Source organism: Eptatretus burgeri, chromosome 4 (assembly GCF_056783735.1).
Source record: "Eptatretus burgeri isolate ZD-2024b chromosome 4, Ebu_testis_v1, whole genome shotgun sequence".
NCBI classification, from domain to species: Eukaryota; Metazoa; Chordata; class Myxini; order Myxiniformes; family Myxinidae; genus Eptatretus; species Eptatretus burgeri.
The window spans coordinates 121,653,868-121,681,105 of record NC_140964.1 but is presented as its reverse complement, the minus strand read 5'-3'; the positions used below and the strand labels follow the sequence as shown (position 1 = coordinate 121,681,105).

The 27,238-nt window shown below is 44.4% G+C and overlaps 1 protein-coding gene across 8 annotated transcripts in view; it reads right to left on the bottom strand.

Moving 5' to 3' along the window:
- LOC147029000 (uncharacterized) overlaps nucleotides 1–27,238 on the bottom strand; it is a 335,824-nt gene that overhangs the window by 95,163 nt on the left and 213,423 nt on the right. For all 8 annotated transcript variants that reach the window (XM_085879912.1, XM_085879913.1, XM_085879915.1 and 5 more), the window contains 6 exons: nucleotides 22,399–22,787; nucleotides 21,052–21,124; nucleotides 16,991–17,080; nucleotides 13,593–13,778; nucleotides 13,137–13,330; nucleotides 10,236–10,413 (listed from right to left, as the gene is read on the bottom strand). In XM_085879912.1, coding sequence (XP_085736038.1) covers nucleotides 10,236–10,413; nucleotides 13,137–13,330; nucleotides 13,593–13,778; nucleotides 16,991–17,080; nucleotides 21,052–21,124; nucleotides 22,399–22,787 — 1,110 coding nt within the window. The remainder of the gene's footprint in view (nucleotides 1–10,235; nucleotides 10,414–13,136; nucleotides 13,331–13,592; nucleotides 13,779–16,990; nucleotides 17,081–21,051; nucleotides 21,125–22,398; nucleotides 22,788–27,238) is intronic.

Here is a 27,238-nt window from a genome sequence, read left to right as displayed (position 1 = left end):
ATTCAAACAATTAAATAATTCTGGCTGCCAGACCATGTGACCTATCGGGTTGAAATTTAAAACCTATACTCCCCATTTCTACTAGATCATAAATGTGAAGTTTCACGTTGATTGATGAAGCGGTTCCAGAGAAAACATTATTTAATATTTTCCTTCAATCCAATAGGGCTGCCAAACCATGTGACCTACATCAAAAAAGTGAGGGAACTTTTTGTTCGCCATGGATAGGCGGTCATACCTGTAAAGTTGCGTCTCAATCTGGTAAGCCGTTCTGGAGATTTTGAAAGTTGTATATTTTCAATCCTGTATGGCTGCCGAACCACGTGATATATGGCATCTTAAATTTGCATTCTGCCTCTAATTGGGAAGGGAATCACGATTGTGAAGTTTCGTGATCATCTGCTAAGGTGCATTTTTCTATCCAAGATGGCTGCCAAACCAAATGACTTATATCATCATTTTTACTCTCCATGCAGGAATAGTGTGAGATGATACTTGTGAAGTTTCGCTTCGATAGAATAAGCGATTCCAGAGAAAACTTTATTTAATATCTTGCTTCAATCCAATATGGTTGCCAAACTTTGTGACATATTAATCATTTGTGAACACCCTGGCATTCCCAGTCTTGGGGAACATGTTTGTGAAGTTTCACCTCAATCCGTTTAGCCGTTCTGGAGGAAATTTTGAAAGGTTCAAGGGTAAATGCAATATGGCTGCCAAACCATATGACCTGCATCAAAAAAGTGAAGGAATATTTTTTTTCATCATGGATAGGCGGTCATACCTGTAATAATTCACCTCGATCTGGTAAGCTGTTCTGGAGGAGATTATTAAAGTTTTATATTTTCAATCCAATATGGCTGCCAAACCACACGACCGATGACATCATGAATTTACATTCTGTCTCATTGTGAAGGGGATCCCGATTGTGACGTTTCATGTAAATTGGATAAGGTGCATTTTTCTATCCAAGATGGCCACCAAACCACAAGACTTATGACATCATCATTTTTACTTTATATGCAACAATGGTGGTGAGATGATGCTTGTGAAATTTTGCTTCGAGAGAATAAGCGGTTCCAGAGAAAACGCTATTTAATATTTTCCTTCAATCCAAACGGCTGCTAAACCATATGACATATTAATTATTCGTAGAAAACCTGGTGTCCCCAAGTCTTGGGGAAGGTATGTGAGAAGTTTCCCCTCGATCTGTCCAGCCATTCTGGAGAAGATTGTGGGTTTTAGGGTAAATTCAATTTGGCCACCAAACCATGTGACCTATCAATTATTCATTAACAACCTGGTACACCCATGGCCTGGGGAACATTTGTATAAGGTTTTGCCTCAATCTGTCAAGCGGTTTTGGAGAATAAGATAGTTTAAGTTTTTGGTTTGTTTTTAAACAATATAGCTGCCAAACCACATGACATATGATGTCATAATATTTTATTTTTTCTCCGTTAAGTTGCAGCGTTCTATGTGGAACATTGATCGGATGCAGCGTTCTACGTGTCAAATTTTCACCGGGACACCACTTCACCGATGACGTCACAAAACATCACATTTATTCCCCATCAGGAGGACTTTCAGCAAGTGCCATGTGCCATGTGCCAAGTTTCAAATTTTTCCATGGTGCAGTTTCGGAGAAAGACGTCCAAAGTTTTTCCGTTTTTTTCAGTGGGACTGCCACACCATATGACCAATGACATCATAATTATCATTTTAAAAATTATACATGAACAGTCGCACCATGGTGAAATTTTCAGCTCAATCTGACGAGCGGTTGCAGAGAAAATGAATATAAAAGGGAATAAACACAAAAATTGCTGGCGGAATAAAAAGAAAAATAATAAATAGAAGAAAAAATAGGTTACTCAGCCTGAAAGGCTTGGTAGCCGAATAAGAATAATAATGTAACATTGATACTAAACATGGGGGCAACATAAATTTGCATTCTGGTAGCGGCTGGATGAGATAACTAGGGAACCACTGGTAGGCATGGATGACTCACAAAATGAAGATATAAAGGTTGTGGTCAAGTTTCATCGAAACTGTGTACGTGGTTTTCGAGAAGAAAGCAAATACATATTTTGGGGGACAACCCCCACGTAGAATCCCTTCGACCCCAATGTTTTTTTAATGTCATGAACATTCTTTGGTACATCACAGGTGCTGAAGGTTGTGGTGCAGTTTCATGGGAATTGTGCATTTAGTTTCTGAGAAGAAAGCAAATACATATTTTGGGTGCAACCCCCCTTACATCCCCTTCAACCACTATTTTTGCTAATATCAAGAGGAAACTTTGGTACACCGTTTTGATGATGGTTGTAGTCAAGTTTCATCGGAATAGTGTGTGTCATTTCTGAGAAGGCGGCAAATATCTCTTTTGGGGGGGGGAGATCACCCATTAAACTACCTCCGTAGACCCCTTCAGACACCAACTTCTTTAATGCCATGAACAAAATTTAATGAAGGTTGCAATTTAATTTAAATTTAATGAAGGTAATGAAAATTTAATGAAGGTAATGAGGGTTGTGGTCAAGGTTCATCAGAATTGCATGTGTAGTTTCTCAGAACAAAGCAAATACCTATTTGTTGCGGGGGGGAGGGGGGAGCAATCCCCTTCAAGCCCGATGTTTTTTTAATGCCATGAACAAACTTTGGTAGATATAGTGTTAAACGTTGTGGTGAAGTTTCATCAAAATCGTATAGGTAGTTTCAGAGAAGTTGAAAGTATTTGTGGACGGATGGACGAATGGACGGACAACGTGCCATCCCATAAGCTCCCCCGAACTATGTTACAGGTGAGCTAAAATAGGACCAGGGGTCTGGATGCTCACCTGGATCAGGAGAAAGTCACTCAAAGCCCCCTTTCACCCCCTCAGACCTTGATTTTTTTATATGACGTGAACAATCTATGGTACATCACGAATGATGAAAGTTGTGGTCAAGCTTTATTGGAATTGTGTGTGTAGTTTCTGAGAAGAAAGCAAATACCTATTTTGGGGGACAACTACGTCCCACACCATCCCCCCCATAAACCCTCTCAGACCACGATTTTTTAACGTCATGAAAATTTTTTGGTACATCAAGGGTGATGAAGGTTGTGGTCAAGTTTCATCGAAATAATGTGTGAAGTTTCAGAGAAGAAAGCAAATACCGGGGGGGGAGGGGCAAATTGGACCCATTTTGACCCCTGGTAGATCCCCTTAAACACCAATTTATTTTTCATGCTCGAACAAACTTGAATGGCAAAATACCAAATATCATTTTCGCCAAGTTTCGCATAATGTGTCGCAATCCTCAGAGCACTTTAGGAGAAGAAGTTGCGAGTGTTCGCCGATGGACAGACTGATGGACGGATGACGCGCCATCCCATAAGCTCCCTGGAACTATGTTCCTGGTGAACTAATAATATTGTAACTATATTAGTAACACTGCAATCCCTTTGTCGAGACTGCAACGTTACTGGATTAAAGCGGTGTATTATTAATAACTCAATGAGAAGCAGTGTACTGATCGTCAAATTCTCCCGGTGGTCCGATGAGGGAGGCGACCAAACATCAACGCCTGCATGAAAAATCTCCATTGTAGTGACATTACGTGACGCTAACTTTAAGAACAAATGTGTGCGTTGACTGGATGGCGAGCGATGACGCAAGTCAAAAATGACTCGAGCATTACGCTGATTGGTTGTTGCAACTGGGTGAAGGCCTTCTGTGGAGGATAACCTTCACGATGACGTAATTGCATTTTGCATCACCGCGTACTCTTTGTGTGAACTCGGATGATGACATCAAGCATGTTTATGCCAAACTTGAAGAACCGTCCAATCATTCAAATTCTGAGTGGTTGGCTTCATGTGTAATTTTAACCACGACGAGTAACATGGTTGATCTTCTCAACAGTAAGATCATTGACCGCCTGCCGGTTGACACTTTCATCGGCAAAAGTGTCGAATCTTTGGCTGAGCAAAACCAATCTGCCCTTTATCCACCTGAGTTTCTTAACTCCGTCAATCTTTCAGGTGGTGCCACCGCATGAGATGTTACTGAAGGTTAACACTCCCATCATGCTGTTGTGAAATCGCAATCCTCGCAATGGCCACTGTGACATAACATGTTACATCTTCACCAAGGTCACTGATCCTCTTCTTAAAGCGCTGATGCTCGGTGGTGAGCATGCCGGGTCTATTCTCCTCCTTATTCTTTCTCCATCTGACACGGATCTGCCTTTCCAACTGTGCTGACGACAGTTTCCGGTGAGACCAGTCTTTGCAATGACTATCAACACAAGCCAGGGTCAGTCTGTGGTGCTGTGGAGTCCTGCTTCCGAGTGTTTTTACACATGGACAGCTGTATGTTGCAGCGAGTACAGTTGGAGACCTACTTGACCTGCGCATCTTTGCCAACCAGAATGAATTCCGGAGAAGGAGATGGTCTGGACAGTCTCAGTCGGCTGCAGGCCGACAAACCCACAATGCGAAAATAAACATTTTTTTTCCTCCAAAAAGTGGGACACCACAGACACCAAGACTTAAAAAAAAAAAAAATATATATATATATATATATATATATATAAAAATGACCTAGTGTTGGTGTTGGTGTTGGCGCAATGGTAAGGGCAGTGGCTTGGGACCCAAGAGGTCCTGAGTTCAAGCCCCGTTGGGACACTGAATTAATATATGTATGTATATGTATATATATATATATATATATATATATATATATATATATATATATATATATATATATATATATATATATAAATATATGTAAACCAAGTCGAAAACACCAGGGGGTTGACTCAGCCTGCCATCCTTCCGAGGTCGGCGAAATGAGCACCAGTTGTACTGGGCCCGGTGTATGCCCCGGTTAGAATAGGTGTACCATATCCCTGTGTGTCGTAAGAGGCGACCAGGGTTGCGTCAGGAAGGGCATCCGGCGTAAAAACCTATGCCAAATCATTATGCGGACAACAAAACGAATTTCCATACCGGATCGGTCGAGGCCCGGGTTACCAACGACCGCCACCGGTACCGGTGGTCAGCAGGGTACCAGTGGAAATTGTGCTACTGCTGGGCGAAGGAGGAGAAGGAGACGGGGAAGGCGAGTCCGGAGGCAGTGGGAGAGGGGGAAGGGTAGAAGTGTGGAGGTGAGAGTTGGAACTCTGAATGTTGGGACGATGACTGGCAAAGGGCGAGAGTTGGCTGATATGATGGAGAGAAGAAAGGTGGACATACTGTGTGTACAAGAGACCAAGTGGATGGGGAGTAAGGCGAGGAGCATTGGAGGTGGTTTCAAACTGTTCTACCATGGTGTGGATGGGAGGAGAAATGGTGTCGGGATAATCCTGAAGGAAGATCATGTCAAGAGGGTATTGGAGGTGAGGAGGGTGTCTGACCGAGTGATGAGTGTGAAGTTGGAAATTGAAGGGGTGATGATGAATGTCATCAGTGCATATGCCCCACATATGGGGTGTGAGATGGAATATAAAGAAGATTTCTGGAGTGAGTTAGATGAAGTGGTGGAGAGTGTATCCAAGGATGAAAGAGTGGTGATTGGAGCAGATTTCAATGGACATGTTGGGGAAGGGAATAAAGAGGATGAGGAGGTGATGGGGAGGTACGGTCTCAACAAGAGAAATGTGGAAGGGCAAATGGTGGTAGAGTTTGCAAAAAGAATGGAAATGGCAGTGGTAAACACGTATTTCAAGAAGAAGGAGGAACACAGGGTGACATACAAGAGTGGAGGAAAGTGCACACAGGTGGATTACATCTTAAGTAGGAGATGCAACCTGAAAGAGATTAGTGACTGTAAGGTTGTGGCAGGGGAGAGTGTAGCTCGACAGCATCGATTGGTGGTCTGTAGGATGACTTTAGAGGTGAGGTTGAGGAAGAGAGTGAGGGCTGAACCAAGGACCAGATGGTGGAAGCTGAAGGAGGAAGACTGTTGCGTGAAATTTAGGGAGGAGGTGAGACAGGCGTTGGATGGTGGTAAGGATGGGTGGGATGATTGGGCAACGACAGCAGAAGTTGTGAGGGAGATAGCTAGGAAGGTACTTGGTGTGACATCTGGACAGAGGAAGGAAGATAAGGAGACTTGGTGGTGGAATGAGGAAGTACAGGAAAGTATAAGGAAGAAGGGGTTGGCGAAAAAGAAGTGGGATAGTCAGAGAGATGAAGAAAGTCGGCAGGAGTACAAGGAGTGGCGTCGAAAAGCAAAAAGAGAGGTGGCGAAGGCCAAGGAAAAGGCATATGACGAGCTGTATGAGAAGTTGGATACAAAAGAAGGGGAAAAGGATTTATACCGATTGGCAAGACAGAGGGACCGAGCTGGGAAGGATGTGCTGCAGGTTAGGGTGATAAAGGACGCAAATGGGAATGTGCTGACGAGCGAGGAGAGTGTGTTGAGAAGGTGGATGGAGTACTTTGAGGAGCTGATGAATGAAGAAAATGACAGAGAGAGAAGGTTGGAAGAGGTGGAGATAGTGAATCTGGAAGTGGGGTGGATCAGTAAGGATGAAGTGAGGACTGCTATGAAGAAGATGAAAAGTGGAAAGGCGGTTGGCCCAGATGGTATACCAGTGGAGGCATGGAAGTGCTTAGGAGAGATGGCAGTGGGGTTGTTAACCAGATTGTTTAATAAAGTCTTGGAAAGTGAGAGGATGCCGGAGGAGTGGAGATTAAGTGTGCTGGTTCCGATTTTCAAGAATAAGGGTGATGTGCAGAGCTGTGGAAATTACAGAGGGATAAAGTTGTTAAGCCACACCATGAAGTTGTGGGAAAGAGTAGTGGAAGCTCGGTTGAGAGGAGAGGTGATGATCTGTGAGCAGCAATATGGGTTTATGCCAGGAAAGAGCACCACTGATGCAATGTTTGCTTTGAGAATGTTGATGGAGAAGTATAGGGAAGGCCAGAAAGAGTTACATTGTGTGTTTGTGGATTTAGAGAAAGCTTATGATAGGGTGCCAAGAGAGGAGTTGTGGTATTGTATGAGGAAGTCGGGAGTGTTGGAGAAGTATGTGAGGATCGTGCAGGATATGTATGAGGACAGTGTGACAGCGGTGAGGTGTGCGGTAGGAATGACGGACCGGTTTAAGGTTAAAGTGGGATTGCACCAAGGATCGACTCTGAGCCCTTTCCTGTTTGCAATGGTGATGGACAGGTTGACGGACGAGATCAGACTGGAGTCTCCATGGACCATGATGTTCGCGGATGACATCATGATCTGTAGGGAGAGTAGGGAGCAGGCTGAATCGAGCCTTGAGAGGTGGAGGTACGCACTGGAGAGAAGGGGAATGTTAGTCAGTAGGAGTAAGACGGAGTACATGTGCGTAAATGAGAGGGAGGGTGGTGGTATGGTGCAGTTGCAAGGAGTTGAGGTGGGGAAGGTGGATTGGTTTAAATACTTGGGATCAACTGTCCAAAGTAACGGAGAGTGTGGGAGAGAAGTGAAAAAGAGAGTGCAGGCAGGATGGAGTGGGTGGAGAAGAGTTGCAAGAGTGATTTGTGACAGAAGGGTAGCTGCAAGAGTGAAGGGGAAAGTATACAAGACGGTAGTGAGACCAGCTATGTTGTATGGTTTGGACGCGGTGGCGCTAACAAAAAGACAGGAAGCAGAGCTGGAGGTGGCAGAGTTAAAGATGCTGCGATTCTCGTTGGGAGTGACGAGGATGGATAGGATAAGAAATGAGTGTATTAGAGGGACAGCGCAGGTAGGACGGTTTGGAAACAAAGTTAGAGAGGCAAGATTGAGATGGTTTGGACATGTGCACAGGAGGGAAACGGAGTATATCGGGAGAAGGATGTTGAAGATGGAGCCGCCAGGCAGGAGGAGAAGAGGAAGGCCAAAGAAGAGGTTCATGGATGCGGTGAGGGCGGACATGCGGGTGGTTGGAGTGTCAATGGAAGATGTGGAGGATAGAGCGAAATGGAGACAGTTGGTCCGCTGTGGCGACCCCTAACGGGAGCAAGCCGAAAGAGGAAGAAGATATAAAAATGACCTATATATTGTCTGTCAACCAATAATGACCAATAACGTCTGTCAACCAATGACAGGACACGGTGCTATGACATCACGAATGACGTCACAATGAATGTTTATTTATTCATTTTGCACGATTGACGTCACAATTCTTCTTCTTCATTTGGTATGACGTCACAATCGACACTGGGGACCTGAGTATGTGCCTTTTCAAGGTTTGATATCGCATAATGTGTCGCATCATTCTTCATCCGTTTCAGCTGTTTCCCAAGTGTTTCCCAAGGTTTGAAAGCTGTTTTTTTTCCCAAGGTTTGAATTAATTGTTCAAATTATTAATTAATCCCAAGGTTTGAATTTTCCCAAGAGAAACAGCTGTTTCCCAAGGGTTTGAAAGCTGTTTTTCCCCAAAGTTTGAATTAATTGTTGTGCTTGGTAGACATTTGTGAATACATTTACAGAGAGAGGGGCGAGAGAGGAGGGGGGAGAGAGGAGGGGAGAGAGGGGGGAGAGAGGGGGGCGAGAGAGGGGGGCGAGAGGGGGCGAGAGAGGGGGCGAGAGAGGGGCGAGAGAGAGGGGGCGAGAGAGAGGGGCGAGAGAGGGGCGAGAGAGGGGGCGGGAGAGGGGGCAGGAGAGACGAGAGAGGGAGCGAGGGAGGGGGGAGAGAGAGGGGGCGAGAGAGGGGGCGAGAGAGGGGGCAAGAGAGGGGAGGCGAGAGAGGAGGGGCGAGAGAGGAGGGGGAGAGAGGAGGGGGAGAGAGGAGGGGGAAGAGAGGAGGGCGGGAGAGGGGAGCGGGAGAGAGGGGCGACAGAGGGGGCGAGAAAGGGGGGCGAGAAAGGGGGCGAGAAAGGGGGCGAGAAAGGGGGCGAGAAAGGGGGCGAGAAAGGGGGCGAGAGGGGAGGGAGAGAGGAGAGGGAGAGAGGGGAGGGAGAGAGGGGGGTGAGAGAGAGGGGGCATCACAATTCAAGAGAGGGGGAGAGAGGAGGTGACGAGAGAAGGGGACGGGAGAGGGGGTGTGAGAGGGGGTGAGAGTGGGGGCGAGAGAGAGGAGCGAGAGAGAGGGGCGAGAGAGAGGGACGAGAGAGAGTAGCGTCACAATTCTTCTTCTTTGTTTGATATGACCTCACAATTGACGCTGGGGACCTGAGTACGTTTCCCAGATGTTTCCCAAGTTATGGCCATTTATGATACGGTTGGTCCGATCTAATTGAAGCAATGCCCCAATCCAGTCATCGTTTACGAGAGCGAAGGAACGAAGCTGCACATACTGGCACGCACCTACGGGCCTGCACTCGTATCTCTTTTAAAGCCTCCCTCTGGAAGCCATGAAATAAAAAAAAAATTAAACAATTGAAAATATTTTAATAATTTTAAATTTTAATAATTGACAAATTAAATAATTAAAAAAATACATATGGTAATTGAAAATCGAACAATTAAATGATTGATAATTAATAATGGAAAAATTATTCTTCAAAAAGCGGGACAACACGGACACCAAGCCTAAATACTAAATGCCTGCCTCTGGGAACCATGACAAAGACCACTTATCTCGAACCTAACTTAAAATGTGTACATTCAGGAATTTAAGATATTTCTCAATCTGCTCTATTCTCGAACCAGAGGTAAAATTTCAAGTTGCAACATATCCATGGATAGAGTAAAGAAGTGATATTTCAACATTGTCAGTTCTTGTAACCTCTGGATCTGGCTCTTGAGCATGCTGCCTTGGTTTTCCTCCAATAGGCAATGATTTGGCCTTGAAACTTGCCTCAAATCCATAAGGCTGAGTTTTAGTAAAGTAATCAAACAAGTCAATGATATTTTCACCTTAATATTCTCTAATCAGCTCTTCACCAAATGTCTAAAAATTCACACTTAAAAAGTCCAATAAAGAGCCTCGCATAGGACGTTTTTAGAGAACTGAATGTAAATTGCTAAACGACGCTTTTGAACATTACTTCATCATGAAAACGATTATCAATATGACCCAAATGAATTCAAAAGTAACCGATTTGTTTTTTGTTGTACGTCGTTTTTATAACACATTCAGAAAGTATTTTTTCTGTAATTTTATAATTATTAGTTGAGACAGCAACTGCACAGCAAGATGTTGTTTAATGTCTTTATTTATAACAACAGCCGTTTCTTATTTTCTTCCTCATTTCGTTATTCCTGTCAATGTTCTGCAATGAGATCTTGCATTTGTAAAATAAAAAGCAAAGGTAAATTACGAGACAGCTCCAAACAGACCTCTATCGCAAGCCAGGTGAGCAAGTAGGGCGATTGTCTGTATCGTCTTTCCCAGACCCATCTCATCAGCCAAGATGCCATTGAGCATTTTGTCATGCATCGTGACGAGCCAGTCAAGGCCAATGTGCTGGTATTCACGAAGCTCTCCCCGCAGCAAAAAAGGAACTGGGGTCTTCACCTGCTCCCCAAGGCAGCAAAAACGAATACATAATGAACATAGTAAACACAATAATATACGAAGCTCAATTATAATGAATTATGGCACCTTTCAATTTTCCCCACTCATAATGCAGACAGCATAAGTCACATGGCCATCTTTCAATAACATTGCCTTAATTCTAAAGGGGAAAACACGCACGCACGCACACACGCACACACGCCCACCTTTTAGCAAACCCCCATTTCGGTGATTACTCAATACAGTATGAGATAACTGACTACGTGTTGGGTTATTAACATTTTTCATTTGTTGTTTCCTGAATAATTATGAACAAATTCTGATGTTATGCAGAAACAGTCACTATAATTAGCAAAGTGTTAGGACACACATTCAACCCTCCTTTGATTTGGTAACAGCTAGCCAATAATTTTTAATGCATAATTATATTTTGTTCCAATGTACCAGCACTAAATAATTGTTTATATGGTACAAGAAGTGTTAAGTGCATTATTTTACATTCATTGTTTTTCTAAATGATACCACATAATTTTTTTAAATTAAATTTTCACACAACCCCACAGCAGAGACACCAATGCAGGCAGGAAAAGTATTCAGCACAATTAAGTAATTCTGCAGAAAACAAGAAGATGATATTTTGCATCGGAAACCACATTTATCAAACTCGAGAGTTGATAGAATGCAATACCCCGCACAGTCTTGAGAAACAAGGATATGGGTGGGGTCTCTGAATGGAAAATTTGACTGGTAGTGATTACATAAAATGCCCGAATATTTTGTCCAAGTACTGCGAAAGGGAAGGGTTTTGAAAGTGCTAAAAAGGCGATTTGTGTTCCACAATGTTGAAGTGTATAATTCAATCAAAATAAAATAAAGATTTTAAAGGTTGTAGAAAAAAAATGCTTAAAAAAAAAAATTCAGAGGTTTACCGCTGTTTATGCAGCGTCTTTCACACCACCTTATTAAACACATTACATTAGTTCTTCGTGCCTGTTGTTTATGTCCTTTATGGTGTCCTCAAAAACAGTGAGTTTCCAATCTGGAATGATTTAAAATTTTGTTTGACTGCCAGATAGGCAGACAGAACAAAAAAAAAGTATCTCACTCCTCTCTGAGCATGAGTGATTGGAACAAATTCAAAGACAAAGTGCTGCGAAACTACACGTTAGTTTCCTGATTTGTGTTCAAAATAGAACATTCAATTGAAATTAAGTTATTCCTCGATCATAAAATGACGTTTGCAGACAGGAGACAGACAGACAGACAGACAGAGACAAAAGTAAACAAATTGCTTAACCTCACTTTTCACTTCACATACAGAGTAACAACAAAGCATTCTCAGAATATATTTGTTTTATTTGAAGTAATGATTATTAGAGGACAAAGCATTCTGTAAAGCAAAGAAATATGGCCTATATGAAAGTTTACTAAACTTCGTTTGTGTATATACAAGTAAAGAGACAACAAGACATCATTAGAAAAATACCTCTGCCAGGCTGAACATTTTACGTTTTGTGTCCCACTGATAGGCCAGATCTGGATCCGGCCATGCAAAATCCAATCGGGTTATTCTTGTCAACCCCCCCACTTACCCACCAAGTTTCTTCTGAATCGGTCGACAACTTTTTGAATCTCTCAATAGTGAATCGCTAAATCGTTTTTGGCACCACCTCTCAATGGTGAAGAATCACTGATAGATTTTTAAAAAATTATCGCATCCAGATTTGGATCTTCACCAAAATCGAATCACTTCTTCCTTGTTATAAACCCAACAAGTCCACCAAATTTCGTCCGAATCCATCCACAACTTTTTGAGATATCCTGTTCAAAGACAGACAGATAGAGAGACAGGAGTGAAAACATAACCTACGCACACCTTCTCTGGAAGAGGTAATGAATGATGCGACATTTAAAAAAGACAGCACGGGTATCATGAGTGAAATAAAGCAAGGCCAGGCCCAATCATGTCTAAAATTGAAGGTATCCCGTCTCTTCCCCATCCTTTTGACCTGGCACATTTGACTGCAAAATCTTCAACATTTGGTTGGTCTTTGATAATTTTGGAACAAGCCGACTGAATGAGTGAGAAAGTGTTTCAGCTTATTTCAAGGGCTAGCTTTTGTGTATTGGAAGGTTTGTGATAAAGATCATTTGTGTTATAAATAAATGAGGGTGAGAAAATTATTGAAGACTGAATAATTACAAAAGCAAAATATTTAATTTACAGTTGCATTAAGTCACCATTGTGCATAGATTTGGAACATGACATTCAGTGGCAATAGTTAACCTCACTTGTTCCCAAAGGAGGGGGCGACATAATTAAATCATTGTACATGTGTACACCAAGCAAAATAAAAAAATATTCTTCAATTAAACCATCCCTAAAATGTACTGACTGCTCTCACCACAGCCAAAACATGGAGGAAAAAAAAAAAAGAAAAAAAAAGAACAAAAAATAAATTCATAAGTGACGATAATAAAATTGACATTATTCAATTTTAAGATCGACTATGATTGAGACAAAGTATTAATTTACCGACTACCTACCATCCGATTGAATGAGAAGCTGGGAAGAAAATACCAAATGCCTCTTTAATGCTCCACACAAAAGATTAACTTGAAATTTTAGTCCAGCTGAAGAATGGTGCGTACCAAAGATGCAGGTGACATAATTTAATTTACAAATCAAGTCATCAGGAGGAATAGGTAGTGAGTGTGCAAACCTGTGCCGTCGCAAGTGTGTATCCTGTGGGCTGTAGACTCTCTGCAGCTGCAGCAATGTCTGTTATTTCCTTCTTGGGGCCACCTAAGTCGGTGCTGGAAACCTGGACAATCTCCTTGGTTGCATCTTGTAATGATTCCATGCCAAGAACAACTGCACCTTTGGAATCCTCTTCGCCTTTATCAGGACCATTCTCTAACCGATACAATAAGCAATTGCAGCAATTTTACCATTGATTGTAACAATCAAGAGCGAAAGAAAACCTTAAAAAAAACCCACCCAAATACTTCAACCATCTTATATTAACACTTGTTTCCTCTCCCAACATCAACACTACTCTTGACCTCCAGCAGCTCCTCCACCCTCAACACCTCTCCCTCTCCTCCTCACCCCAAATAAGAACATAAAGATCAATGCGGCACAACACCAAATACTGCAAGTTTGCTTCTATTCCAACCTGAAATGCTCAGCAAGTCAACTTTCTTTTGTTCATCTTGGTCTTCATTATCATCATTCTCTTCCTCTTCCTCTTCCTCTGTAATTATGCTATCATTTTCTTCTCCACATTCCTCAGAGGTCTCCACGGGGCTGTCCATGGATGCACCTTTGTATTTTTCCAACAACTCCTCCAAGCATAATTCTCCTGCGCACATTGCAAGGAGATGCCCAGTAAAGTAATTCCAATTTTCTGTTAGTCCAAAGATGATCATCTGTAATTCCAAAATTTTTATGTGTTAAGAAGTTATAAAGCTAAAGTGGTTTCGACAGCTAACACAATACACAAGCTAATATCCTGCAAAGCATAAGACTGAAAAAAGCAGCGAAAATAGAAAATTCTGACATGAAAATGAAGACTCTATTAAGGTACAGCATTACTTCTTCATGCAAAAATAAGATTCCTCAAACCCATCTCATTTGTTGTTGCAACACATTATTATAATAGTGCTGCAAGTCATAGGCAAAGTTGACTTGTCGAAGCAATAAATATTATTCACACTGACTGAAAAATACACTTCCTTTTCAACTGAGGATCATCTTTGGTCATGTCATCAGTTCAATTGTTTTTGTTTTCTTTATCCAAATAGTTCAGAAACTTGTTTCCTGGGATAAATTCAGATGAAATGAGAATGGCACTCGGTAGAGCATTTACCTCTGCCAGGCTGAACAGTTTACGTTTTGTCGCTCACGGAAAGGCCAGATCTGCATCCAGACCTTAACCGAAATCTAATCGGCTTCAAGTTTTTGTCAGCTACCCAATCATCCATCAAGTTTCATCCGAATCCGTCCACAATCTTTTAAGATACTGTGCTTTAAATCGTTTTTGGCTCCATCTCTCAAGGGTCAAGGATCACATAAAAATTCTTATTTCCAGATCCGTATCTTCACCAAAATCTAATCAATTCGACCTTGTCACACATCCAACCTGTCCACAAAATTTTGTCCGAATCCATCCAAAATTTTTTGAGAAAGACAAACAAACGTGGGTGAAAACATAACTTCCGTCTACCTTTGGTGACGGCAGTAATAAATAGTAGTTTCTGGGTTCAAGCATTGGAATATTTTCTTTTCTTCTCCAAGATAAGTAAACTGTTCCAGATTTGTCTCTGTTGTCATCGATTTGTTTTGTACTTTAACTTGTTCTTCATGTCATATGCTCATTGCACGGTCTTTTTCGTGACTGTTTGGGTATTTTGATGTTACGTGCCTGCCTCGGCTATTTGGGTCTTCCCAACCCCCTGCCATGTACACCTGTCTGTCATGACCGTTATTAACCCTCCACAAGCACACCCTTTCGTTTGCAAGTTGTGTTTTCTCCCCCCTTGCTCACTCTACATTTTGTTTCATTTTGTTCCATTTATGTTTCCTTCCTCTCCCTGCTGTGTTTGAGCTTGAATCTAGCTTGTTCACCATGTGTCAACTTCCTCCACCCCTTGATATTGTTACGGCTGTGGAAATTCGCAATACACCAGAAAGGGTCCTTCGATCAGTTATGACGCTAAGTTCATGTGCAGATAGCTCCCGCCCGTTGTTTAAAGGGATTCTTCATGTTTCACCGGGCTGCGACTCTTTGAGATAGGGTTTTTCTTTATCTATCGTTATTTTGAGCCACCATTGCAACAAACCTCCACACAAACAACTGCCACCACCAACTACGCCACAACACCAACCACGCTCACACCACCCCCACAACAATCACCACCATCTTCGCCACTACGCCCGCTTACGAACGCCATCCTTCATGGACCACGGTAGGACGGTTTCCATGTCGGAAACCGTCCGAGAAGGATTGGCAGGACAAGCTCCTGTGAGCCTGTGGGGTTTTTTCCCACCCATTTTCCCCGCACTTGGTGTGAAGGGAAGGGGGCAGGGCAACTCGCTGCCGATTGGTGGATGCACGGCGTGAGGCGGTCGGAGTGAGGGAACGCCCCTTTTCGGGAACCTTCTTGAAGGGAGGCGGAGCCGAAAACGGGGTGGGGCGAGGGGAGGAGCCCCGCGCTATAAAGGGCGGACCGCACGTGGAGCTCTTCCTTCTTCTTTCTTCTGGTTCTTCTGGCTTCTGGTTCTTCTTGGTTGAACGCTTCGTCTTGGTCCATGAGCTCTTGTTGCTTGAGCTCTCTGTCTCCCTCTCTCGGTCCTGCGCTCGTGGTCCGGCGAGCGGCCTGTTGGTGGAGACGCGGACGGGAGGTGCCGCAGTGCGGCCTGTGGTGGACCTGCGCGTCCGGACGAGGAGAGTGCCGGAGAGGGTTTACCGGCCACGAAAGGGAGGTCCTTTCTTTTCCTTTTATTTTTCTATGCATGGTGTGGCGCCGTCTGCGAAGTAGAACTGCTGAAGTGTCTGCGCTTGTAAATAAATCCTTGCTTTATTCGGTGGTATTGCTTTTTATTGCATTTCTTTAGCTGCACATATTGCATGACTGCCCTTGCGTGTGTGTAAATAATAAATGTGCGTGTTGAACTGTTCCCTGTTCGTTGCGTCCTTTCCCTGTTTGAAAGTGCCATCTTACTTCGTGGAATAATTGGTAGTGGGGTTTGAACACCCGAGTAAAGAAGAATCACTGAACCGTCGAGGTCAGCGATAACACCGCTCGGTTATCCCTGTAGCACGGAACGAACCGCTCAAGCGGTTCGTGTCCTAAGCTGACCTGTGGCGTGGTGCAACCCCTCGGTAGGTTACCCGCGCGGGTATTTAGGTATATCGACATTCGGCGATTCACCCTATTTCGTGCGAGTAGAATGCGGACTGGGTTGTGGTGAGGTTAAACCCCCACCAGTGACTGGCTCCTGGCGGTAGTTCCAAGGAGGGTCACTACTCAATTGTCCGTCCGGTGGGCGACGCGGCTGCTATTGGAGTTACGCGGCCGATCGCACGCCAGGCGGGCGAGAATTCGTAACAATATCATTCCTCACTCATACCTATTCTTCTTTCAATGGTCCCTCTGTTGTGTCTCTCTACCCTGCTGTTAGTGTTATCCACAAACCTCCCCCCGCCCACCCTTTCCACCTCCTCTCCCTTTTCCACTAAATTATCTTTGTTCTGTTTTGTTCTGCTCTTTTCTTCAAGCCTCCACTTTTATGTAAACAAAAACACCACCAATGAAAATATCAAAATTTGCTTTTAAAAAGTTAGGTAGGTAGGTAGGTTAAAAATAATTTTTATACCCAGGAAAAAAAAATAATAGCTTTGACTCATTGTAACTTTGACGAGCGGAGCTGTGAACACTGAATAACTTATCAAGAAAATGCTTCAGGCGAAAGGTTTTAAAGTTTAATTCTCAGGCAAAAGGGCATAAACTACAAATATCAAATATACAAATATCAAAAATTCAATATCAAAGTAGTAATGTTGAGACTTACCCTCACGAGCAAGATCTTCGAGTTCCTCCTGGTGATTGACCATCCCCTCCACAGCTTCTTGCTCATCTATGGTTTGCTCCATGTCCTCATCTGCTTGCGTTAAAGGGAAGAAAATGCTAGTAGAAACAAATCATCTAAAAATAAAGATCAGAGGATGTGAAGTGAGAGGTGTGCAAATAATATTTTCTTTAGATACTGTCATGCTTCATCTCAGTTTAAGATGAAAGACCATACATGTCTTTGAATGGACTGACAAGAGTCTGTATAGTTTGAACAACAACATGGCATGTATGTTCGCTGTGCAGAATCTTGTCAATCAGTTTAATGTACAGTTGAAGTAGGCATGGGTTCCACCTATCATCTGTGGGTAATGACGATACATACATCAATTTAAGTTCAATAATTTCAGTTTCCGGTTTCCAGCAATTGCGGCTTTTGTGCTCTCCTCTGAGTTACCTGCTTCCAAAGTTAAGTACACCGTTTGGGAATTGTCTCAGTGGCTGTTGATGATTGTTCGTTAATGTGCTCAATGACACCTCTCTTGTGTGCCCGTTTAGTTATTTGGTCTTCTGGGTCTGCCTCGGCTAGTTGGGCCTTTCCTCCGACTCGCAACAGACTCGCACACCTGTTTGCCTGGTTTTCCTCCGATTGCCACTGTATTCGCTTCTCCCATCCTCGCTCCAATTCCTTCCTTATGCTTTCTATAAAAAAAAACACAACAAAAAGCCCCCTTACCTCTTGTTTACATGGAATGACCCCTTGTTGGCTCTGTGTTTGACAGGCCTGCGTCCTCTCACTCATCCTCATCATTTTCGACCCAACCTGAAAACCTTTCCCTCCTTTCCTTTTTTTTTCTTCCTCAAACCGAACACAAAAAAAATTGGACCACTGTAGCTTGTCTGGACCCTGGCCAAATGTTGTAACCCAAATTTGGTAGCATTCTGATTGGTGGGTCTCCAGAGGAAGATTTTAGAAGGAATTTGCATGACCACCATTTTTGACGCAGTTCCAGTCAAGTGATCGGCATGGTTTCCGCAATTTAACATTAGAACCCTGTCCTAATGTTGTAACCCAAATTTGGTAGCATTCTGATTGGTGGGTCTCAAGAGGAAGATTTTGGAAGGAATTTGCATGACCACCATTTTTGACACAGTTCCAGTCAAGTGATCGGCATGGTTTCCGCAATTTAACATTAGAATCCTGTCCGAATGTTGGATCCCAAATTTGGTAACATTCTGACTGGTGGGTCTGGAGAACATTTTTGAAGGAATTTACGTGACCACCAAAAATTGACTAAGTGTGCCATTTTGACATACTTTGGGTCACGTGATCAGCATGACCTCAGCAATTTAACATCCCTACCCTGGCCTAATGTTGTAACCCAAATTTGGTGGGATTCTGACTGGTGGGTCTGGAGAAGATCTTTGAAGAAATTTACTAAGTCTGCTATTTTGACATATTTAAAGTCACGTGACCGGAACAAGCTTTGCAATCCCCATTACCAGTGAGGAGCGGAACATTGCTGCCAAATTTCAGTTGGATCAGCCCAGCGGTTTGGCCGGAGAAGTCGAATTAGTGGACGGACAGATGGAGCATGATGACAATACCAGAGGCAGCGTTAGGGGCATGCAACCCATGCAATTGCACGGGGCCCCGAGAGAACAAGAGGCCCCCCCCAGGTAACATGGATGCACAATCTTTTGAGAAGGGGTGCCTGAGGTTGGGCTCTCTTTTTGCCAACAAAACATATCACCTTGTGAGTGGTGATAAACAGTGCAAAGGGAATGCTCCATCTCGAGGAAAGAAAGCACTGTGACGTAATGAATCTATTAAAAATGTTTTCCCTGACGTTTAACGAGATGGGACTATTACAAAATTATGGGGTGAGGTTAGGTGAGCATAGAAAACAAGTGGAATAATAACTATGTTTAATGTTTACAAATGCAACAATAACAGGTTAATAAATATTGATATCGTTTTAGAAATCCACACGACAAAATATTTTTAGATCAAAAAACACCCCCCATTAGTAAATGGACTAATCCATGATAAATGGACTAATCCATGCACAGGGTGGAATGTTCCGATTTATTTTATTTATTTATTTTAAATCAGAAATGTGTCAAAGCACCTGTCCCGAGGATGAAAATAAATGACCCCAGGAGTGCTGAAAAGTGGAAATAGGTCAACAATAGGGGAAAACGCCTGAAAAAAAATCACCTGAAATTAACTTTGTTCATTACACAAGCGGCAGAACCAAACAAGGGTTCTCGGACTCGCACATGTGCTGAAGCGTGTTCAGCTTGTAGAGGGCTCACCAAGTCGCTGAAGCACCCAAGCAAGCACTCCAACAAAACAGTTGATAAGGAACGGCTGGCTCGGCAAGAAATAGCAAGCTGATTGGTCATGGAACACACACAAGAGATCAGCTTTTTGCGTGAGTTTGTGTTTATGCCTGGCGGTGTCGGGTGAGATGAGGAGGTTACCGTTGTTATAATCGCAGAAAATAATTTGAAATTTATCGACGGGAATGGCCACAGGGAGGGGATCACGTTATTATTTTTTTATTACTGCCAATTATTGTCATATTGTTAATATTATTTTGCAATACTGTAATGTTAATATTATTATTAAAATTCTATTAGCATGATTCATGTTATTAATGTTGACATCTGAAGTGACCTTAGAAAAGTGCCATGATAAGGTGGAACGACGCTCAAGCTGCTATATATACACACCTTTCCAATGCGGAAAAAGGCAATAAAACGGGAATACCTTGGGATTTTTTGCAGTCGAGTCGAAAGCAACATATCCTGAGCGAGTGTGAAAATAACATGGAGTCCTATTATTCGTTTGAGAGTTCTGAAACGTCACTCATAATAGCCTCTTCCACCACCACTGTGTGTGGTGCTACATGGTCCACATTAACAAAGAGAATTTGCATCACCCCATCTTCAGAACTCTTGGTAACTCTTGGTTGGAGGGGGGAGGGGGAAATGAAGTTACCACAACCTTTGCCATATTATCAATCATACATAATCTGCTTGTCAAGTTTGGTTGGTTAAGATTGCTTAAGTAATGACCGAAGACATCGATGTCAACAGCCGGACACCAGATTGTGTATTTTAGTGTGACGACAGATTGACAGGGCAGGGGCCCCACTGAGCCACTACTGCATTTTGCATGGAGCCCCAAAATGACGAACGCCACCTCTGGCCAATACCTTATCTGGAATTCCAATTCCAGAGAAGCTAATCATCAAAAAAGTTAATTCAGTATTACCACTCATTTTGAGCTCAATCTTTTAATTAATCAGTCACAAAACAATTTCTGTTTTGCCAACTGAAATCTTGCAGTAATTTAAAAAAGCCATAATCTTCCTAAACTCTCATTTTAAAATGTCCTATCACACTGCTCCTTCCTCCTTCTTCTTCATCTTCTACCTTCCTTTCTGTTTCATTCCTGGATCGTTCACAAACCTATGTCCTGGCTGCCATTGCTTTGCTACAGCACTGTCTGTCCATACCTTTAATCATCCTTCCTGCCATCCCAATCCTGATGTTGGTATTCGTCTATCTGCCCTTGGAATTCTCAAGTCAAACCTATTTTGGAACTAGTGCACAAGTACGGTGGTAAACCCCTTCACGACAGGACCCTCACAGACCTGATCTCCTTCAGACCCATGTCCCCCCACACTTACTCTGCCCCCCCCACTCCCACCCTGTGTCCCCTAATCCCACATCCCCCAACCCTAGTTAGATCCTACCTCCACACATCATCCATGCCCCACCCTGATCTACTCCCCTGACACCTTGCCCCTCTCCACTCTCCCCACACCATGCCACCTATTTGCTCCCCCATGCCCTGCACCATCTCTGCCAACCCATTACTCTCATTCTCTCCCCCCCTCCCCCCATCTCACTCCTTAGTTTTCATAGTCAATTTTTTCATAGCAAAAATCTCACAATATTCTTTTCAATTACCTCAATAATTACAAGAATATGCCAAAAAACATTCCAAAAGCTCAGGATGAACAAGTTAAGTTTGAAAACTTGACTCACCATCTTCCTCTCCAGCATCATACTCTGCATCATCATCTGCACCTGAGCAAGTCACGTCAATTGTATGGGTGTCCTTGAAAGATAAAGGGTGCATCATCAGGCTTTAAAGGACTCCAAATGAACTTCACACTTCAAAGTGCTCAGGATTTATAGACAATTGCTTATTTCAAGATCTTGTTGCCATTGTATGATAACAAGGTTCACTCTGGAATATTTGTTTTAAATCTTGCATTACAAAAACAATAAAAACTTAGAAAATGGCTTTCTTTGTGATAAAGAAAAAGAAGATTCTTAAAGTTAATCTGCCAGTTTAGAAGAAACCTTGTTTTTTTCCTGCAGTTTCTGACGTTCATGGAAGAGCTGTTGCACACAAATCATGCAATCACACTCAGGCATACACAACAGACAAGACAGTGATTAACATCAGACAAATACAGCTGTTGACCTTGGAGGAAGTTACTTCCCAGTACACATTGGGTGCCACAGCATCAACTGGTGGAGGCGCTTTTCTCGCTGTCATCAGCAAAGCACTTTGAGCGAGAAATATCTCTCCATAGGGGTGATAACCCATGAGCTTTGTCTGTGTTCTATGCTCAAAATGTGAAGCATCAAGCAAGGATGGGAACCAGACTCGGTAGCATAAAGATTAGAGCACCGACTCTGCGTCTGGGAGATCAGCGGTTTGAAGTTTGAACTTCGGCAAGGTTCAAAGAAAGAAAGAAAAATGGTACGTGCTGCTGCCTCACTTGATGATCAGCATTTAAAAACGAAAGAGCACGGACAACCAGCCTTGGGTTGGCACCATTGTGCATGGTTGATCAGCCTAATGGCCTCCTCACGAATTAAAGTGAAATATAAGAGAACTCCTATTATTATAAGGAAGCAGCACAAATGAGTTTTAGTCTTAGGAATGACTCGGCCTGGGTCAGGACATAACTTTCACCCTCCCAATCAAAGCAGATGCTGCAACCACAGCACCACTGAATTTGGTTCACCTGTACATTTGGACTTGACCTACAGGTTTGGATGACAGATTTGTCTGAGAGTCCTTTCAGCTGAGGCAGTTATACCAGCTCAAGGCAAATCCATGAGGCATCAGCATAAACAATGACCAAATACAGTAGGTATCAAAAATGAACTAATTTATATGTTTCGCCCATGTTGGGGCATTGCCAGGATCATTCAGGATAAGGCCGGCTCCAAACTGGCCAACAGAAGAGATTTATTGGTTACAGCTGAAGAATTCAACACTGACAAGTTGTCCACTTTTTGACACACGAATAATAATGGTTTTTACAACCACTGCAATGAAATGTATATTAATACAAGAAAGAAAATTGTAGATACCTTCATAAGTGGGCCCTCTTCATGTTGCTCCACATCCACATCGTCATCATCGTCGTCATCCTCATCATCATTGACCTCGTATTCCTTGACATCTTCACTTTCTATGAGGACAGCTGTGCTGCAATCCTGCTCACACATATCAATAGGACTCCTTGATCCTTCATCATTGGCAGCCAGCTTGTCAGAATTGTTTCTATCTGTGTGGCAGACACTCTGAAGTATCTCAGGTGGCAAGGAGCGAAGAAGCTCTTCCAAGGGCAGCTTGCTTTCATGCTGCAGCAGTTCAATCTCACGCTTGTGTTCACCCACATCCACAGAGGCAACCTCCTCCTCCAATGCTATCGTTTCCTCATCATCATCCTCATCCTCTGGCTCAAAGTCCTGATCCTCTGCAATAGGGTACACAATAACTTCATACTCAGGAATTTTAAACCACACCAGTTATGACAAATACCTATAACATATCAAGATTTATAATTTCTCAGATTTTGGTGTGTGTGCATGTGTGTGTATGTAAACGTGGGTATGTATGTGTGTGTGTATGTGTATATATATATATATATATATATATATATATATATATATATATATATATATATATATATATATATATATATATATATATATATATATATATATATATATATATATATATATATATATATATATATATATATATATTGTTACGGCTGTGGAAACTCGCAGAACACCATATCGGTCCTTAGTTAGTGATGCCGATAAGTCCGTGTTCAGTTAGATTTCCACACCGTTGTTTAATGGACTTTATCCGTGTGGACAGGGCTGTGATCTTTGAGTTAGCCGTTATTCTTTACTATCGTTATTTTGGACCAACCGCTTCACACTATCACGCTGCAAGGGACAAAGAGAACTACCGCGGCGGTGCGCCTCCCTAATTTGGCGGGAAAACGCTTCCTTCGAGAACTTTCCCGCATGTTCTGGAAGTTTCCCACATGTTCTGGAAGGAGGGCGGGGCGAGAGCAGAGGGGCGGAGCGTGGGTAATAAAAAGCGCGCACGGAGCGTTCGCTCTTTCTCTCTGTCGTTGCTGGTGTTGTTGCTGCCGCTGGACGCCGCGGAAGGAGCTGCGCTGCTTCTGTCGGAGCTACGTGAAGATCTGAGCTCGTGTCCGAGTCAGGAGCTTGGAGCGGTTGGTCGGTGGAGGTCCGGGCGTCGCAAAGGAGATGCGGGCTGGAGGAGCAGCGCTGCTGTGCCGCGTGAACCTGCGCGTGCATGTGGGGAGTGCCGGAGAGAGCTCGCCTGCCGCTTTGCAAGGCTTGGGCACAACCGCAGCTACGCGAGCTGCCGTGGGGACGGGACGTCGCGACTCGCCGCAGCAAGGCACCACGAGGGTGCAGGTAAACTGAAACGGTCTTGTGGGGCCCTTACAGTCATTAAAGCGCCACGTTATAAAGGCCCACGGGCCCAGTCTGACTCCCTTGTCTTTGAGGGGGTCTTTTCTTTGCTTTTCTTTTGAGTGAATGTTGTGGCGCCGAGTCTTTCAAGTAGAACTGTTGTTAAGTAAATGTACATGGTAAAACAATAGTTGGTTGTTGTGTTTTCGCCTTGCTCGTGCCTTTCTCCCGTCCCGCAGTCTTCGTAAAGCAACTGCATGCGTGTTTTTGAATTCCTTGCCTGTATATACCTGCATCCCTGTATACGTGCCAAGTAAATAAATGTGCTTGTGTGAATGTTAACCCGTTCGTCGTGTCTTTTTCCCCCCATTGAAGTGCCATATTGTTTTTTTTGGAATATTAGTTGTTTTTTGAATATCAATAATAGAATCGGGTCCGGCGAGGTCTGGCGATAATACCCGCTCGGTTATCCCAGAACGGAACGAACCGCTCAAGCGGTTCGTGTCCAAACAGGCCTTCGCCGAGGTACGGTCCCTCGGTAGGTTACCCACGCGAATACTTAGGTCTATCGATATTCGGCGATTGACCCTGTTGCGTGCAGGTAGAATACGGACTGGGCCATGGCGTGCGTTGAAGGCACACCCGTGACTGGTTCTCGGCGTTGTTCCGGGAAGTCACGACTGAATTGCTCGTCCGGTGGGCGGGTGGCTGCCATTGGCTAAAGCGGTCGTTCGCACGCCGGGCAGGCGTAGATTCGTAACACTGGTGTCAGGAGTGGGATTCAAATCCATCCTGCCTCCAACCAAATTAACGGAACCGGATCAAGGGTGTGCGAGGCGACCCTCCGGTTCCATTAAATTGAGCTTTTTAAATTGCTCTGTGAAGCAAGATGGCATTTCAAGGCGAACAGGAGCAGGAGGAACTAGGTTTGGATTTAGAAATGTTAGAATCCATGGCCCAGGATGAGATCCCCATGCAGGATATTGATATACAGGTTGAACATCCTCCACAACCAAACCCAGAACCCGAAATGGGCGCAGCGGCGGCGGCCGTGGGTTTTGACACCCCTCCCCTCCTCCGTCAAAATCCATCCCCGGCCCCCAGCGAAACCACGACCGACCGAGGTAATCCGGCTTCGTCGGGGTCGGCCGAGATCAGCCAAGTGGGGGAAATGCTTGCACGGATGCTGCAAGAAATGCAACAAATGAATAACAGAATAGAAAAAAAACACAAACGAAATGCAACGAATGAATAACAGAATGGAAACAAACACAAACAAAATGAAACAAATGAAAAATGAAATGAAAACAAATGCGTGCAGGATGAATAACAGAATGAATGCGATTATGACAAACGAAATGAAAAAAATGCGGGGTGAGATGCAGCGCATGGGGCGATGCCTGCAGGCGGGAATAATGGCAGCGCCACGTGCTGGAGCGAGCGAGATGAAGGGGAGTCTGGACTGTGTCGGCCCCGCGGTGGAGGACAAACTAATTCGGGAGACGCGTTGGGCGAGACTCCAGCAGGTGACGGAGACGTGTACGGCAAGACATGTAGAGACGAGGGAGATAATGAACGAGGTGACAGAAATAACAGACACGGGAGGTAGAAACGGTAGAGGAGAAACTACACAATAAGGACGGGGTGAAAGATGAGCACACACACACACACATGGAGGTAGTGGAGGACAATGGGGGCGAGCTCGGGGAATGTCTCGTGATCCGGAGCAAGCAGCTGGATAGCCTCCTTCAGGAAAGGAGGGAGACGCTATGCTCCCTTGAAGCGGATCTCGACCAGGTGGGTCCGGTCGAGCTTTGCGAGTAAGAAGGGGCGAGTGCTGTGGACGGGTGTACACGGAGCTTGGGGGTATGAAGGCCCCGGAACCCCTTGTAGTGCAAATCCCCATTGTAAATGTCCTGGTATGTGTGTTCACGAGTGTGGCGAAATGTGTGCTGAAAAGTGCGCATAGCGTGGGTGAAAGGCGGTGTGAAAGGGACCGCGTGTGTGAGTAATATGGTGTGCGTGGTTGCGACTGAGCCGAAATGCGTGTCTTCCAGCACGCCGAGTGTGGAAGAAGCACGATGTGTAGAAGAGACAGTGTGTGTAAGTGAAATAATGAGCTTGAGTAAAAAGGTGTGTGAGTGAAACCCCCTGTGCAAGTGAAAGGCCGTGTACGAGTGGAACCACGTGTGCGAGTGAAAGGGCATGCGTGAGTGAATGGCCGTGTGTGAGAGGGACCGTGTGTGTGAGGTCGGTGTATGTGAGGGAGATGGCAGTTGGCATGCGCGAACATGCAACCGCTTGTCCCGGTGTGAGTGTCATGTCGAGGTGTGTGAGCGTCGTGGAAGTTTGTGCGCGAGAGTGCGACAACGACGGTGCCTGACGGTGGACAAAGGCCAAGTAGCGGCCGTAGCTGCATTGGGAACTGTGCTGGGTTTGCACGGCGGCGCGCGGGGTCCGTGCTGTGCGACGCACGAGGCCGCCACGTTGCGCACCTGCGGGAGTGAAGCCCGGTCCGTAAACGCACGTGGTGGATTAGCCGATCCCACGGACGGACAGAAGGGAGGATGGATGTAAATTTGGACCAGACGGGTTCTCTACGTGAGCGTATTTGTGAAGCTCCGATGAGCAGAGCACATGTGTTCGCGTGGGGAACCCCTCGAAACGCGAGGCATGTTTTGAATGCGCAGGGTGACGTCGTGGCTGCATGGTCGGAATCCGGCAGGAGGGAAATCCCTGCCGGATGGTACCGTCCGAGGAGGGACGAGGTGCGCGAAGCGCGAGCAGCTGCCATGACGTCACGGAGAGTAGAGCGCAGGTTGCGAGTTGCCGCGTTGGTGTGAGCATTCAAAAAAAAAAAATAAGCAAGCCTCGCTTCGGGTGAACAGGATTCCCTGGGAAAGGGGAGGAAGACCCCCCTGCCCAGGCACAGGATACCATTAGTTAGGGGGAAGGGTTAGTGTAAGACCGGCTTCATGGGGCAGGGATAAGTCCTCATGGAGCCCGTGGAATGGATTAGTTAGAGTAATTTTAGTTCAGATTTCGGATGGAAAAGGGAATTTGAGGACAGAGACAGACTTTGGATGTGTTGTGGGGACGTAGCTTCGCTACATAGATTAAAAGGATGTGCTACGAGTGTAAGGGATGACGAGGGAGCACGAGGTCGTTATGGGATTTAGTAAGAAGAATGGCAGTGATCAGCGATGTGTGAGGAATGAAATGAATGGAAAAAGTACATGATGAGTGAGTGAGGGCCAGCGGGCCTGTGTGAATGGAGTGAATGTGGAATGCATGGTGCGATCAGTGATTGGGGGGAGGAGTGACTCCCACCCAAGGGACCCTGGGGTCAGTGTAAAGTGAGTTCGTGGGTTAGTCAAATTGACAAAATGGAGGTCCTTTTGCTGTTGGTGGGAACGTAGGCTCGAAACCCGTTTGGAGGGGTTCAGGAAGGAGCCCTGTTGACGGGCTG